The 16,689-nt window shown below is 34.6% G+C and overlaps 1 protein-coding gene across 1 annotated transcript; it reads right to left on the minus strand.

Annotated features, from left to right (window-relative positions):
* Positions 1 to 10,178: 10,178 nt before the first annotated feature.
* Positions 10,179 to 14,886, minus strand: LOC149777004 (fatty acid-binding protein, liver-like). The gene is made up of 4 exons (XM_089941370.1): positions 14,862 to 14,886; positions 13,360 to 13,547; positions 11,217 to 11,318; positions 10,179 to 10,316 (listed from the first exon to the last, which is right to left on the minus strand). Exons 1-4 carry the CDS (start codon positions 14,884 to 14,886, stop codon positions 10,263 to 10,265), a joined length of 369 nt encoding a protein of 122 aa, XP_089797496.1. The 3' UTR covers positions 10,179 to 10,262.
* Between the last annotated feature and the right edge of the window lie 1,803 nt (positions 14,887 to 16,689).

The raw sequence follows: 16,689 nt of genomic DNA on the forward strand, positions 1-16,689 counted from the left end.
GGGGAAAATCGAACTCACACTGTAAATCACGGGATGAATTAGGCTGTCACTTGGTCGAAGGAAAGACGAGTGATTGGGAGTTATCGTTTTTAAATTATCGAATTTATTAAATTGTTATTGATTGAATTTCATCTTCGTGTTCTTATAATTTAGCCGTCGGCATTGCTGACTGGGGGCTCAGAGCTGTAAATCTACGTCGTCACTAATTTAACTTTCTAACCTCACGAGCCAGGATGGAACTTTCATCATAATTTAATTAAAATATATTGGAAGAACCCCACCCCAATGCGTGCAACCGTCACACATAGAATACACCAGATAATTAGTACTATCTGCAAGCTTCTCCACTGACATAACATTATTAGATATCAAATCAATTAACCATCAAAATAATAATGCTTGTAACTATTATTATGAGGACGACAATACAGTCGTTTTCTTTTTTTTAAAAAATATTTTGTCTCTTTTAATATTACATGCCTGAAATGATTTTAACAAATACAGACTTAACGGACTCGTGCATGGAGGAATTAGGTTACATTACTAATGAAGACAAACGTTTAGATTTGCAGAAAACCGTGTAACATATTTGACAAAGGGATGATAGTCATCATCACTTGAGACTTTATTTGTGCGACAGAGAAAAAAGTTGAATATATTCAAGCCGAAAAAAATTTGTACAGATTGAAGACAAGGTATGTAATCTTCACCGACTCAGAGGGCTATCTGTTCACCACCATAACAAGATTTTAATTTTTTTAAAAAGAAAATAATCTCTTTCCCTCTCTCAAAAGAGGTTGAAGTTTTAATTAAACCAGACCTAAAATACAGTCTAGTACCTTGTTTGTTAGTTTATGAGGTTCTAATGAATTGAACCGAATTGATTAGAAATGGAAAATAAACATTTCACAACCAGTTAATAATAATTTCATGGGTAATTCAAACCAAAAAAAACTTTGTACGATGATGCTGCCTTATTCAATTCGAGGTAGGGTCTTAATGTTGTCAATAGTACTGGCGTCATCGGAATGTGCTCCGGCAGCCTCTATTCACCAGTATTCACATTATTGCTTTTGATGGCGTGTGACAACAAATCGGTGTAATAAGCGTAATCTCCCTTACAATGCAGTAGCGCCTTCTGTTTTTTTCACAAAGCTGATCATTACTATCGTGTTTAATTCATTTCTCAGTAGTGTCTGCGGATGGGTGTTGTATACGTGTGCATTTCTTTACATTTTATGTTGGTTTTTTTTCCCTTCATTTTACTTTAGCTTATCCGAATTGATTGGTGTTTATTTAATTTAAATAGGGTTTATTTCGTGTAGCGTTTGCTTGTTTCATCGTGTTTCGTTTGGTTCTACTGACATTTGTCTGTTTTGTTTGTGCCTCGTTTCTTTTATTTTAGTGCTGATCTTATTCTTTTAGATGCCTTTATTTTGTGTGGCAATTACATGTTTCATTAGCATTTTGTTTGTTTCTTTTTACACATGCCTGTTTCGTTTGAGTATTGATCGTATTGCTTGACCTTTACTTATCTTTATGACACATCGAATTATTTCTTTTTAATATGATGGCCTTAATTATTTTATCAGCTAATTCTTTTGATCTTTTATTGGAATAGAAAAGATGTGTGCAGCTCTTCCTACAAGTCTTTGAGTACAATGACAATCTCTTCATTTTATGAGGAAGATCAAGTTGGACTAGGCGAATATTATACAGACATCATAATAAAACACGGTCCTGAGAGAAGAACAGTGGGAACAAAAACACAGAAATACTATCTTGCAAACAAATATTTTCAGGGAACAAAAAGGAAAGAATAATATTAACAGGACTCTCTTGGAGTGTGAAAACCACATTTTGTAAGCAGATAGTCTGTATTTGGTGTAAGAAAGAACCCATTAAAAAGAGCATGTCTACTAAAGAAACTGGCGAAATGACACAAGACAAATCAGAAGCTTCTGTAGATGAAGCCATAATTATGAATTTCAGTTTTTTATTGAACATTTATGCACCTAAAATATCAAAAGAGGAGAAGTTGATTCAGTGCAAGACAAGCGAATCATATAAATTCTCAGAGATTTTAGAAGATCAACCGAGTACAAGTTTGATTACACTAGATGGGATTGATGAGATGGAGACAATACTCCTTTCCTATTAGAACTGTTAGAAAGGAGACCGTACCCGAACGCAATTGCAATAATGGCTATGCAGCCTTTGATGATTTCTAACCTTCAATTAAAGCATATTACTAATTATGATTTTCTTTTTTAAATAAATAGAATGAACGAGACTTAAGCATTGAAGTTTGTTCAAAAGGTGATTAATCTAAACATAAAGAAAACGAAAGTGAAGGAGGCTTGTGAAATGAAGGAAGAATTACAGAAGGTGCTATCTTCGTTTCGCAATGATACCCCTACTACTTTTGTTTCTTGCACTAGTTAGATGCAGGTTTGTGTCTCTTCCAAAAAGACGCCAAGACCTGTACAACAAAATATCTCAGAGATAGGTGTCAAAACAAGACAAGGAAAAAAACGCATTGACAGATGCAGACAACAGGAGTAAGGAAAATACGTTTGGAGAGACGTGCCAGACAGTGTATACCAGGCAGAATATCTTTTTTCCTACAGCTGAAAATCGTTTTAATCCAGGAAGAGGATCTGGTGAATATAAACTTGAGAATGATGCGCAGTAAAAATTCCGCTTCATCTTGGACTGCGGTAAACTATCAAAACAGGATGCTTACTCGCCATGTGAGGAAATGAATGTATTTATTACATTTCTTCATTTGTCAATTCATGCGTATCGGGCTTCCGCGTATTTATCCAGAATGAAGAGGCATTCAAAATATTTCTATCATCATTGAAAACATTAGATGATGTCCTCAGATATGCAAACCTTTTCATTTTCACATATGGTATTGATGAGACGAAAAGTCATAGTACTTTCATCCAAATATGTGAGGCCTGTGATGAGGATCCAATTGTTATACGATTCAGGCAAGGAGGGGATGACATCCCTCAAAATGAGCAAGTTAAGCATGTCTGCTTTTTATAGTAGATATACGTGTAGCTGTATCAGTGGACGTAGCAGTGGACGAGATTCTACTGTTGGAGGACATCAAGAGCTTCCTGATGTTGTACTATACTTTAGTAGAACAACTAAGATAACTGAGGAATGTATTCATTCTTGATGAGCATATACACATATAGGTAGCAATATCAGCAGCTGTAAACACATGGAGAGGCTTCAACTGGCATTCATCACAGTACATAATAGTGTCATTGACTTGAGCAGTCTCAAGGATCTGAGACAGTTGAAGTTCTGTGATCTCGTGTATGCATGCAAACCTTCCAAGAATAATTAGAACAATGTAGAAACTGATAAGTGTGTCATATCGTTTGAATTTAACTAATGCTGGGTAAAAACTGTTTAATGAATGGGTTCCTTCTGACGGTGGCCTGTATTCATTGGCAATATGGAGCAATTATTTAAGTATCAATAACCACTCTTTCCATATAAAGGTTTTGTTTAGATGTTAGAGTTACTGCCCATACGAGTGTATGTTAAAAGATAATGATTTATTTTCTTATTCTGAAATACAATGATATATAAACCTAAGTGAATTATTTCAACATCAAAATGAATCCTAATTGTATGTTATCGATATTTTAACATTCATCAAATTGCTTGATTACTTTACATTATTTAATCCAGATAGTTCCTTAAAGCATATTATTATTATTATTATTATTATTATTGGTATTAGTGGTAAGAGGAGAAGGATTACGCAGTTTGCGAGCTTTGAGTTTATATTTATATCAGCATGGAGACTAAAAGCACATTAAAATAAATAAAACAATGTATACGTAAATGAAACAAATACAGTTTTAAAGATATTTTATGGATCATGAGAAAGGTTGATTGGGGTGCATTTGGAGCGCAGAAGCCCCTCTATATCTGTCAGGATGGACATTATTTGTTTTAAGTTTATCGCCACCTACTTTAGGTAAGGATTGTTCGTCTCTATTCTGCAATGATTCATGATTTGCGATGGCTTTGTTTCTGTACATATAAATGTTGCATATATAATCCAAGAAACCGAATTTAAAGTGTTTGATGAGGTATTTTTACACAATGTGACTTTTAGTTTTCTTCCTCTGCACGAAGAGCGTATAATATATGTGAAAGATCCCCTGAAAATGATGAACAGAAACCTTTCAAATCTTTTCCCCGAATATTTCGGGTATCACTCAGAATATACTCAACGTCCACAAAATAAAGTAAGTTTGTTCCATTCCTTACGAAGATAAGCTGACTTAATGAAAACAATTTTTGAATGACAAATAGATTTCTTCATTTCATAACTTTGTTTTATGATTAATATTTTGACTTGAAAACCAGTTATGGGGAAAGATGATTGACAAATGAAATGATATTCAGGTGCTTCTAGCAGTACAAAGATGTCGTGGCTGACTTGTCTAGATTTTCTCGATATGTTTTTTTAAAATTTACTATCTTTGTTAAGTGTTTTATTCTTCTTTTATTTTACCATCACTTGCTATGCAAACAGCATTGTTTAGGCAACAAAAAAAGCCCACAACAAAAGCAGCCGAAGAAAACAAAATACAATTTGACTTAAGCAAAATAAAGTTGTTCGGGAATGCCAATATTTGAATCTACCAATTTTATTCCAATTCTGCACAATATAAATTTTTGTTCTCGAATTCTTTTTGACTTTTAGACAGTCCAAATTAATGTATGTTTCGTTCATTCGCAGGTGGGAAATTGCAATTTACAAATAAAGTCTGTTATTTGTAACTTTTGCCTCCATCCAATCTCTCGGCACAAAGCAAAGTTAATAACATTTGCATATTTCCTTTAGCCCATTACATCCATTCGTTCAAATGTTTATCTTTGTCGGGAAACACTTTTATTTTCGGCTCTCCAACAATTATGTCATTAAATACTACGCGTAGAAGCATTAGTGCAAATACTCCCCTGCATGAAAGACACCAAAATAACGTCACTTATGATTTGTTAAACAATTAACAGAAAGCAACCAACGCCAATTTGGGAATAAATTTTTCGGTAAATTAGTTATAAATGATGTTCTATATTTGTTAAGTAGTTTACAAAACAAGATAATCATCTTTAGCCCTTCTGTTATAGTTTTAACAAATAATCTTAATAATGTTATGTTAATAATTTATTTTTCCCTTATGGGAAGATGCGGAGACTAATATCCAGTAAGAAATTCTTTCCAAGGAATAATGAAATAATCACTAAGAGATTCTTTTTTTTTCTCTATTCGACGTGTTTGTGAGCTTGTTACTGTACAGAGTGACAGTTTTGCAAATATTTGTCAATATTTGTTGAACACAAGAGAATTATCTTTTTTATTGATACGGTTTGAGCGCAAAGAAGACGGGGCAATTAATGGTATCGTATCAGTATATTATCATAAGCTTATAGATAGAGGCATGATTTGGTGGTATTTTTTTGTTTTTTTTGGGGGGGGCTAAGATATAGTCTAAACATTCTTTCTTGGAATGAATGATCACAGAGTTTGTTTCTTTTTTAATGCTCACAATGTGTGTCTGTGCCTGTGTGTGTGTTTGTGTCTGTGTGTTTGTCTGCGTGTATGTTTGTAATAGTAGAAACATAACAATTTGTTAAAGTTTGCAATCTCAAAGAAATTCCAGTTTTGTTTTATACATTTATCTTCACATTATGTAAACAATTGACTGCTGTTGTATTATTCTTTTGATGCTGTGTATTGGATACTACTGTCATTAGTAAAATAGGAGCTCAATACAAATATATTGTATCTGTGCCGAATTTGTACATATATTCTCCATATTGCGTATTTTTAATATACAAGACAAATTGCCTCCCGTGACAAAATACGCTGTACTTTTTGGTATGGGAGCTCTACATCAAAAGGTTGAAATAGATATCCTGTAGAAAAAAGTCTCTCCTTAAATGCAACTGCTATCATTTGTATCATATTACAATGGCTCAAAATCGCAAACAAAAGATATAAGCCTTACTTCATGCAGTTACAGTGTCACCACACAGAAGAAGATAGACAGATGCATTGATAGATTGAGAGACTGAGAGAGACTAATGGGGAAACTATCTTCAGTTCTGCTACACTCGTGAAAAGGTAGTGAATTGTTGATTTCAACATGTTAGTGATATACGATTTCTGTGAATTGACACTACAGAAGTGGAAACTTTTAGCAGTAATACATTTGCTACAAGCATGATTTGTTTATCACGCCTAGAATACTTCAACGAGCGTCATGTTTGTGTACCTTTTTAAAACAATTGCCAGAAAGCATACAACGCCAGTTTTTTGGGTGTATTTTGTGACAATTTCTTCTTTAAAAAATAAATAGTTGCTGAACACTTTTTAAAATACGACATTTATCCTAACATTTCTTCCTACCTATGTTGTATTGAGCAGACAATCCGACACGTGCATGTATTTACCTTTGCCTGTCAAGGAGAGGTGAGATGTGATGATGGTTGGGGGGGGGGGATGAATGTTCACATACTTCAAACTTTAATCTCCGCATTGTATGTGTTTGTGACTGTAATAAGACGATAACGTATCCAAGGTTTACAGTCTTAAAGAAATCCCAGTTTTTGATGTGTGCTTGGTTTTCACTTAATGCAAACAATAAAATACTATTTACTGTTTCTTCATTGCCGTGTATTTGACAATATTAATTGGTTTTAATGCCAGCAATACTGTTGTATTAGGTAGTAGATTTGCATCATACTATATATATATATATATATATATATATATATATATATATATATATATATATATATATGACTGTATATTTCTTTGAGTTTGTCAGAGTCTTTGTTGTGAAATAGGTGAACACACTACTTAATACAAAAATACCGTATTTGTGGGGAACTCGCAAATCATTTTTGGCAGTACTTAATTTTATGGTACAAGACATATTATGTACTTCAAATTACATAGTACGTTTCTAAAATCGGCACAGTCTGTAAGCATAAGGGCATAACTATGCTTTGTCTTATGGTCCCTCTGCATGAAAATCTTGCAATTCAATACAGGAAGAGAAAGGTGTCTATTTTAAAATGCACTTGGTGTCATTTGTAACACGATTCTTGCTCATCATTCTCCATAAAAGGTATCAACTTGACTTCCTGTTCAATATTATCCCACATAACAAGATTGTGATTAGATTGATATATAGATAGAGAGACAGAGACTGATGGATAGATATTATCACTTTTGTTAACACAGTTAAAATTTAATGAATTGTTGATCTCAACATGTTAGCGATATAACGATGCAGGTAATTGGCATCATGCAAAGGTGTAAATATTTTGGCATGTTTGAATTTACTGCATGTGGAATTCTTTATAACCCATTTATTCGGTAACAAGATTTCAATGAGCGTGATCTTTATGCAGTTTGTTTACAAAACAATCACCAGTTATTTTGGGTGTTTTCCGTGACAATTTCTTATAAACGAAATTCAGTAAGAGAATCAATTTTACTCCTACTGCTACGAATTTGAACAATGTTATCATTGTTATCGAGCTAAGAGTTGGAACTATTGGTTGGAATGGGGGAATCTGGAAGGGGAGGCTAATGTAGAGTCTGAAAATCTTTCGCGGAATGAATGGCCATGGAGTTTGTCTGTTTAGTTTTTATAATGTTTACAATGTTTGTGCTCGTAACTGCATGAAGATAACAATTTTGTCAACGTTTACAGTTTAAAGAAATTCCAGTTTTGTTTTTGCCTTGTTTTTATACAATGCAAGCAATTCAATACTACTGCAATTTTTTTATGTAGTGTATTAGACAAGGCTATTTGATTATTCTTCTAGCATTAGTTTTATATTTGCATACTTGATTTGCCTTACACTATATATGTGTCTTGTATATTTCTTAGAGATGAAAAGAGTTTTAGTTTAATAAAGGAGTTTAAGGTCCTTAAAACAAATATATTGTGCTTGTGCAAAGTTTGTAAAGCTGTTTTATATAGTACATAATTTTATGGTATAAGATAAATCACTTGTCTTAAGCAAAGAAGTGATTTTCTAAAGGCATGGTCCCCCTTCATCAAAAACTTGTACTTAATATTCTGTAGAAGTATGTCTACTTCCAACTCCAATTGATGTCGTTAATGACATATCATCTCGCTTGCTCAACATTGCACATAAAATGTTAAGTCTTATTAAATGAAGTTGAATTATTATTAAGCAGAAAAGGCATATAGATGGGTAGACATACACACACGGATAGATAGACAGATAGATAGATAGATAGATAGACAATTTCAGTGAATTGACAATATGCAAAAGTGTGAACATTTAGCAACAATGAATTTATTACAAGCAGGATTTTTTATAACGTAGTTATCAGGAGCCAAGAAGACTTCAGAGAACGTTATCTTTTATATTCTTTTCTAAAACACAATTATTAGAAATCATGCAACACCTATTTTGAGAGCCGTTTGCTGACAATTTCTTCCAAACAATGTTCAATATTTGCTGAAAACTGTGCAAAATACGATATAAACTTTTATTCCGACGTACCCTGTTTTGTGCAGACAATCCCATCCGTGTTACGCTATCAATAATTTATCTATTGTCATTCAAAAGGAGGTGAGAGGTGGTAGAGGTGGTGTGTAAGTGAGGGGTGAGTGGGAGACTAATGTATGGTCTAAAATTATATCCCGGAATGAATTATCACAGAGCTCTTTCTCTAATGTTCCTAATGTTTGTATTTGCAACTGTAAGAAGATGGCATTTTGTCCTTTCAATGATTTATAATTTTACTGCAATCCTAGATTTGTTTTGTGCTTTGCTTGTGCACAGTACAAATAATTCATGTTTTTTCTTTCTATCCAGTGTATTGAACAAAACTAATTGGTTTAAATGCCATTATCACTGTTGTATGTAGTTAATAGATTTGCATCTTACTATGTATATGTGACAACATGTCTTTGAGTTTTGCAGTGTTATTGGTAAATAGGAGTTCAAACTACTTAATTAAAATATAGTGTCTTTGTGCCCAGTTTGTAAATCTATTCTCTGTAGTACATAGCTTTATGGTACAAGGCAGTTTACTTGTTTTAAATGACAAAGTACTTTTCTAAACTCTGTAAAAATCTGCTAATAAAGAAACATAACTCCATTTTGTCTTATGGTCATTCTACATGAAAAAAAAAAATAATTTATATCCTAGGAAAAAAGTCCATTTTTAAATTCAGTTGCTGCCATTAATAACATATATCCATTCCCCTTGCTCGGCAAGACCTTACCTCATGCAGTTCCAGTACTATCACACAAAGGGAGATAAACTGTCCAAGCGATATCGATAATAGATAAACTGTAGTGAAATATGGATTGCAAAACGTTCGTGATATAACATTTTAGTAAATTTACAATACGCAGTGTATAATTACTAATTTGTCAATAATAAAGTTTCTACAAGTAGTATTATAACGCATTTGAGGGGCGCCAAGAAGACCGAAAAGAACGTAATCATTATGTAATTTTCTTAATATAACAATTACAAGAAAGCACTCAACACTATTTTTTGGAGGAGGGGGGGTCTGTCAGCTATTTGTTGAACAAAAGAGAATCATCTTTATCCCTATTGATACGACTTCGAATAGATAATCCCATCATTGGGGGAAGGGGAAAGGGGGGGGGGGCGCTAATGCATGGTCTGAAAATTTTCCTCTGGATTGAATGATCACAAAGTTTTTCTTATAATGTTTTCAATGTTTATATCTGTAACTGTACGAAGATGACAATTTGTCAGAGTTTACAATCTCATAACAATTCCATTTTTGTTTTGTGATTTGATTTTACAGTGTGCAAATAATTGAATAATAGTGAATGGTTCTTTTTATGCAATGTTTTGATACGTTATACAAATAAATACAGTGATGTTCATACACACCATTTTAAATATGATGATGAGCGTTGTATCGTCAAGGAAAAGCCAGCTCTTTTTGTCTTTTGTCTCTCACTCTCTAGACGTTGAATCTTGTATAGTCTCTTGTTAGCATGCAACCAGCCAAGGCATACCCATTGATGAGTGCTTTGTTATTAAGGTTTGCAGAGATAACTTATATTGACGCAGTGACAAAAATTATTTTATGCAGTTGGTTTATAACAATAATAAAAGAAGAAGAAAAGAAAGAAAAAGTGTTTGCCATTATAAGTAATCGCAATAAGACCATCGTTCTGCTTTATATAACCTTCTTAAACTTTCTCGTGCATGTTACTCCACCTCCCGTCATAAGCTGAAATAAGAAATTATATTTTCCAGAGATAATTACAAATGTCGTGTTAGTACCGCCTTGAAATGATATCACTGTAGCAGGTATTCTTATCTATTTGTTTAATTTGCGCAGCAATTATTAAAGCTCAAAATATTAATGACTTATTTTTAAAACAATGTTCTATAATAAATAACATGTATAGGAAATGTTTCGCGCACATTATTATTATTCTTTGTCACATTTTGAACACAAACATGATGGACTTTTAGATGTTTCATTATTGTTATCATGTATATTAAAATGACAAAGGTACTCGGTTTTACACTAAAATCGTTATCGTCGAATCTTGCCTAAATTCCTCATTACAAATAGTAACATTTTTTGTTTACCTATGTTCCTCATACCAGGTTACAAAGTGCGAATTGCATTTCTTAGCTGTGTTATCCACCTAGTTATGTTAGTCTTCTTTCTTGAAAACACGAATATGCACTCATTTAAATTCATTTGAACTACATTTATTTTAAACAAAGTTACCAATTTCAGGCCTTCGACTGAGATACCAGACAGCAGTGAGAGTTACTTAAATTTGACCATTGGGATTTGCTGTGTTATATTAGAATTAAACCCTGATTGTAATCAATAAAATTTAGCTCTTTGAGACTGAAAATGCCACTGATGTAGCTATACTGGAACACTGGAATCATATCAAATACAATGCATTGGATAAACAGTTCTTATCCTTTATGAGTGGTGACCCAGATTAGGTGTTTTGGTGTTAACCTCGCCAAGCAACCACTTGGGTGGGAAATTTCAAATTATTAAGGTTGTTCTCGACGACCCACTCAAAACAAAATGGCGATCTAGTTTTGGGTCGTGACCCATGGGTTAAGAACCACTGTGCTAAACAGTCTTCACACTTACCATAGTCATTTCATCCCCTTCGACTGTTCTCACATTGACGTTCTCAAACGAGTGGCCTTTCTGGATCTCCATCAACTTATCACCTTCCATGTAGAATGTATCCTGTTTATGGTTAACAGAGTTTGTTTGTTTTTATAAATTAAACACGCTAATTATATTGAAATTCGCCAAATATCAGTACATTGCGTTACTAAGATACAAACCCGTCTGTACATATTCGCCACTCTAACCTGTCCGACATTAAGCGACAAACATATATGTATTGGGTCACTTTAAAGTTGGAGTATTTTCTCTTCTTTTTCACATATTAGAGAATAAACCAAGAATTAATATTTTTTACGCCGTTCCATTGCAACGTTGGAAATTTTGGTCAAATCTTATTTAATCTTTTATGTCACATTCAAGTAATCTAGTGTCAGTAGAAGCCATTAAAACTGATTTGAAGCCCTTTATGCCTTGACTATTGACTTAATGTCGGAATCAGAGAAGTGTGTATATTTGCCACGATCCCCAGTGTCACTTAAATGTTGGTTAAAGTTATGTATTTTACAAAACCTTATTCTTTTAGCAGAATATGACTTTTGACCGTATTGTCGCTGCTAGAAGTATTAGTTAATTATAGGTGATGTGTTACAGTGTGAAATTTGAAAGATGTTTTTTGCAATACACAGCTCAGTCAATCTTGCCGCGGTCAGCGTGACACGAAACAAATTAAATTGGCTAATGGGCTAGATAGGATAATAAATCACTAAACTGCAATGGTTTTATCATCCCTGGTTTGGACCGTGATTGACTTTTGATTGGGAAAACGGTTACACAGATGGAGAGGCAAGGTGAATGTGGGTGTCAGTAGAGGAAAAACGACAAGATGGAGACAATCCAGAAACAATTGGTGCCATTTGAACCAAGTGTCAAAAGGCGACAGTTTCCATGAAGCGGTTTATGTAATAGGTGCGAAATACATAATTATTCTAACCTCGATGAGCGTGTGTTAATTTTCGACGGTTTGATAAATTTAATCCTGATTGGCTAATCTAAATAACGTGTGTGTGTTCCCAGGCGAAATTCAATGTTTCAAGTAATTTCCGTCGGTAAATTATTCAGTCCACGTTTTTCTGCGGACGGGTGTGTGGAAGTTTGAAAGACACAGAACTTAAAGGAACAGAGACATTATTTGCGTAGAGGCGAGCGTTTCTCAGAAACCACAAGGGGAAATAGCTTTATATATGTACCCCTACAGAGGCAAAGAGAGGATGAAATTACGGTTGATAACCCGAAAGGAGGTAGGAGAGAGAAAGAGAGGATGAAATTATGGTTGATGACCCGAAAGGAGGAGGAGGAGGAGAGAGAGAGAGAGAGAGAGAGAGAGAGAAGGGAAAAATACGTCGACTATAACCTGTCACCAACGTTTAATTTGGAAGGACTAGCATGCAACCAGGTTAAGCAGGCATGCAGGGCAATTTTAGTTCGATCGTTCACTCAATTTCATGATGAAATTTGTCTTAACTGTGTAAACAGAATTACTAATTGCATTTATTTTATAAATTTGGAAATTCAATTTCTGTGAGAAAATGTATCAATCAAATGTCATATTCAATTTCATTTTATTTATAGTTCATTAAATTTTACATTCTGCATACAGGGGCTCGTGTTGTTCTATTCTACATCTCTGCTCAGGTCTCTGTTGATTCCCCCCATTCTTTTTATTTTTTATTGATAATAATACCGTGGTTAATCATCCTCTAGACAATGATAACCACAACCCACCAAGTGACATGATGATAGATTGGAAGATGGTTAGCATGTGAAACCACATTTAAGAGCATATTCTGTAAGAATCAAGTAAATTCGTAAGAAACCTGAAAGTGTTAAGTCGAGTATTCGCATTGCATGTCAGGTTCCTGGTCAGTTTTCTGCATCGGCTGTACTGGCTGGGTCCTGTAGTGGGATGTTAGTTTTGTTTATAAGCTGTTATATTATTTTGTAATAATTGCATACGCAAATTTTGCTAGGAGATTTTTTTAAATGTAATTTATGCAATATTCAGAAGAATGAGACTGTATTTATTCCTTCATAGACCCTTAATATTTCGCAACTACTCCAGCTCATTGATATTATGATTTACATGCCTAAACTAGTATACCTTCATTGGTTCTCCGTCCGGTCTTTTATTGTCGAATTCCTCCCCCAATCTGAACTTAAATTCCGTCTCTCCCACTGGGGTCCAAATTCTGAGGGACCACTGCTCCCCATTAACGGAAAACTCGTAAGTCATTTTAGACCCGACACCTAGAAACTTATTGGCCATATGCCGCTTCTGTTCTTCCACGCCTATTGGAAAACAAACAATTTGATAATTGTAACACAGGATTGTATGTATTACTTTCAGTACTCATTATCTGATAAATAAATATGGACTTTTATTAAAATACTCATTTTTAAAAGTAGTGTTGTGTTGCTTTAATTCGGCTTTGAACTTATGCACTTATAATTAAATGTGGTTCCCAATGATACATTTTCCACACATTTAACAGTTTCATACAGTTGAACATAATAATTTGCAAATGACTTCACTATCATAGGGTTTATTGAATCATGTTACTGAATCTACTATCATTTTAAAGACTTTTGTTTCTTTCTGGAGTAAAATTTTTACATGAGACGGTTCTCTTTGTGCTAAAGTATACGGCTTCATCACGAGATAGCGCAATCGCTTTAATGTTCTACCTCGAAATCGATGTTATCCAATTTTGTGTCATGAAGCCTGCCGTCGCATGACAGATGATCCAGATCGACTCTCCTGAAGCATGAAATCAGTAATTGCAGTATTCTTCTATCACAACAGAGCGTAAGGGAAGTGTCAATACCCTCTTTGATAATTATGTTCATAGGCACTCTTTTCATCTATTGTTACATCTTTAATTCATTTTTAAGATTTTTTGGTTGCCAAACCAATTATTAAGCACTTGTACATGTAGATGAAATTTGAGTTAGAATGTATAATGAACATTGATATTTATCATTTTTGGATCATATATCTCCATTGATGACAATGAGAGAGATATAATGCCTGTCTTGGGTCTTTTGTTGATGTTTATACTGTTAATTTATATATATATTTTAAAGTATTGATAATTGTAGTTACCTGAAATGGAGTCCGGAGTGTCTGTGTATGTATATGAGAATTAAATATATGAGAATTCTGCCATAATGATACTTTATCAAATTTTTAGTTTAATTTTTAGTTCATGCACAACTTGATGATCTTGAGTTATTGTAGGTACACAATGCCAGTGTTGCTTGTGTGTGTGTGTGTGTGTGTGTGTGTGTGTGTGTGTGTGTGTGTGTGTGTGATTTGGATTTTTAACGGAGCTTTCACAATTTTTCTGTCATATCGTTACGATGTCTGCAGTGTGGCAGTTTATAGTGATGTCTAGCACTGGGGCATCATGCCGCAGACAGACATGTAGCATGATGTCCCACCCAGTCACATTATCCTGACACCAGGCCGACCAGTCCTAACACTAACCTCTTAATGCTGAGCGCCAAGCGAGGCAGCTGTTAGTACCATTTTTGTTAGTCTTTGGTATGACTCGGCTGGGGATCGAACCCACGACCTTCCGCATCCGAGGCGAACGCTCTAACCACTAGGCCACCGGAGCTGTGCCATTGTTGCAACGGGGTTTGTCTGATAATCACCATTGAGGGAGGAATTGGTGGTGTGGTACTTGCTATCTCATGGGGCTTGTTGGAAAATCACATAAGGGCAGGGCATGAGCAGAAGTATTCCTATTCGTTAGCATTGGCAGCAGAATTCAAAGAGCCAACCAAATTAGATAAGCTTACGTAACATTGCATGATTATATAGAATACGATCTGATCAGTCACTTCTCTGGTTTTTTAAAGGTACAGACAATGGATGTAGAGTTTCACTTCTCTGTTTTCTTCAAAGGTACAGACAATGAATGTAGAGTTTCACTTCTCTGGCTTTTCAAAGGTACAGACAATGGATTTAGAGTCTCCACATCAAACTTTTCTTATGAATTTATGCTGGCCCGCCACCATCCCAGTCACTACCCATTAATGAATACATCATGGGTTGTGCCCTTGCATCATTCATGCGCGTGGGGCTATCATGGGATATTATATTTGTCCCCAATCAGATACTCATAAGCTCTACTAATAACGTAAAGGTCATGCCCGTTAAATACATTTCTTTTACAGTTTTAAATAGAAAAAATATAAGAATAATTTCTTCACGCTGGGATCAGCTTAGCTCTATTCCACGAATCTGTGATCAACCTAGAATACGCTCTGATCAGTCTAGCGTAGATTTAGTTAAGATGGGATCAGCCCAGAATACATTAGCATGCTGGGATCAGCCTAGCACATATTCTACGGAAGCTGGGATCAGTTTATAATAAACTTGAATGCTGGGATCAGCCTAGCACAGATCTTACTCGAGCTGTGATCACCCTAGCACAGTCTACGGAAGCTGGAATCAGCCCAGATTACACTTTAATGCTGGGATCAGCCTAGCACCAATTATCCTTGAGCTGGGATCGGTCCAGAATACACGATAATGCTTGGATCAGCCTAGCATAGATTTAGTTGAAGATGGGATTAGCCCAAAATATACTCGAATGCTGGGACCAGCCTATCACAGATTTTATTTGAGTTGGGATCAGCCTAGCACCAATTCTACTTGAGCTGGGATCAGCCTACAATACACTGTAATGCTGGGATCAGCCTAGCACTGATTGATAATCAGTTAATATCATTCAGATTCTATTCCATGAGTAGCCGTCACAGAGAGGGCTGAATATTTTTAAATATTTAAATTAAGTATTGACGTTATTTTAGTAATGAGTTTTGATGTAGAATATTTGTAATAATGAATAGTGGCATGTTTGAGAGAAAGCGAGACAGAGAGAGTGAGTGTGTGAGATTGAGACGAATACATATACACGTATATCCTATATTTCTTACAATGCATGTATTAAATCATTTCTCGTGCAATTCAGTATTGTTTTGATGTGCATAAATGCAGGAAGCTTGCAAGTCGTGCCTTGATACCAGATTGTATCAAATAAATTGGAAATAGTACAAGAGATTACTTTTGGCACGTCTTTGTCATGAAGAGCTTCACGGATTTTATGAAAACTTTCAAGCCGATGGCTAATCTTCAATTGGATGATGGTTGGGACAAAAAAAGACTCATATATAAGTCGAAACATACTTAAACTTAATTTTTCCAATATTTTACCAAGAACACTAAATACAGATACTAGGTATACAATCGGTGCAAGTGAGAGAAAATAATACGGTTTTTCCTTCATGCAAAACACATTTAACAACCGTTAAGAGATATATGGGCTGAAAAGAAAAAGTGTTGTAAACTTAAAGAGGAATAATCATGGTCGATTGCAATACATTTTAAAAATTAATTAACTAAAAGGATTATAAATAAACT

This window comes from Sinohyriopsis cumingii, chromosome 18 (assembly GCF_028554795.1).
Source record: "Sinohyriopsis cumingii isolate HCF-2022 chromosome 18, ASM2855479v2, whole genome shotgun sequence".
In the NCBI taxonomy this organism is placed as follows: Eukaryota; Metazoa; Mollusca; class Bivalvia; order Unionida; family Unionidae; genus Sinohyriopsis; species Sinohyriopsis cumingii.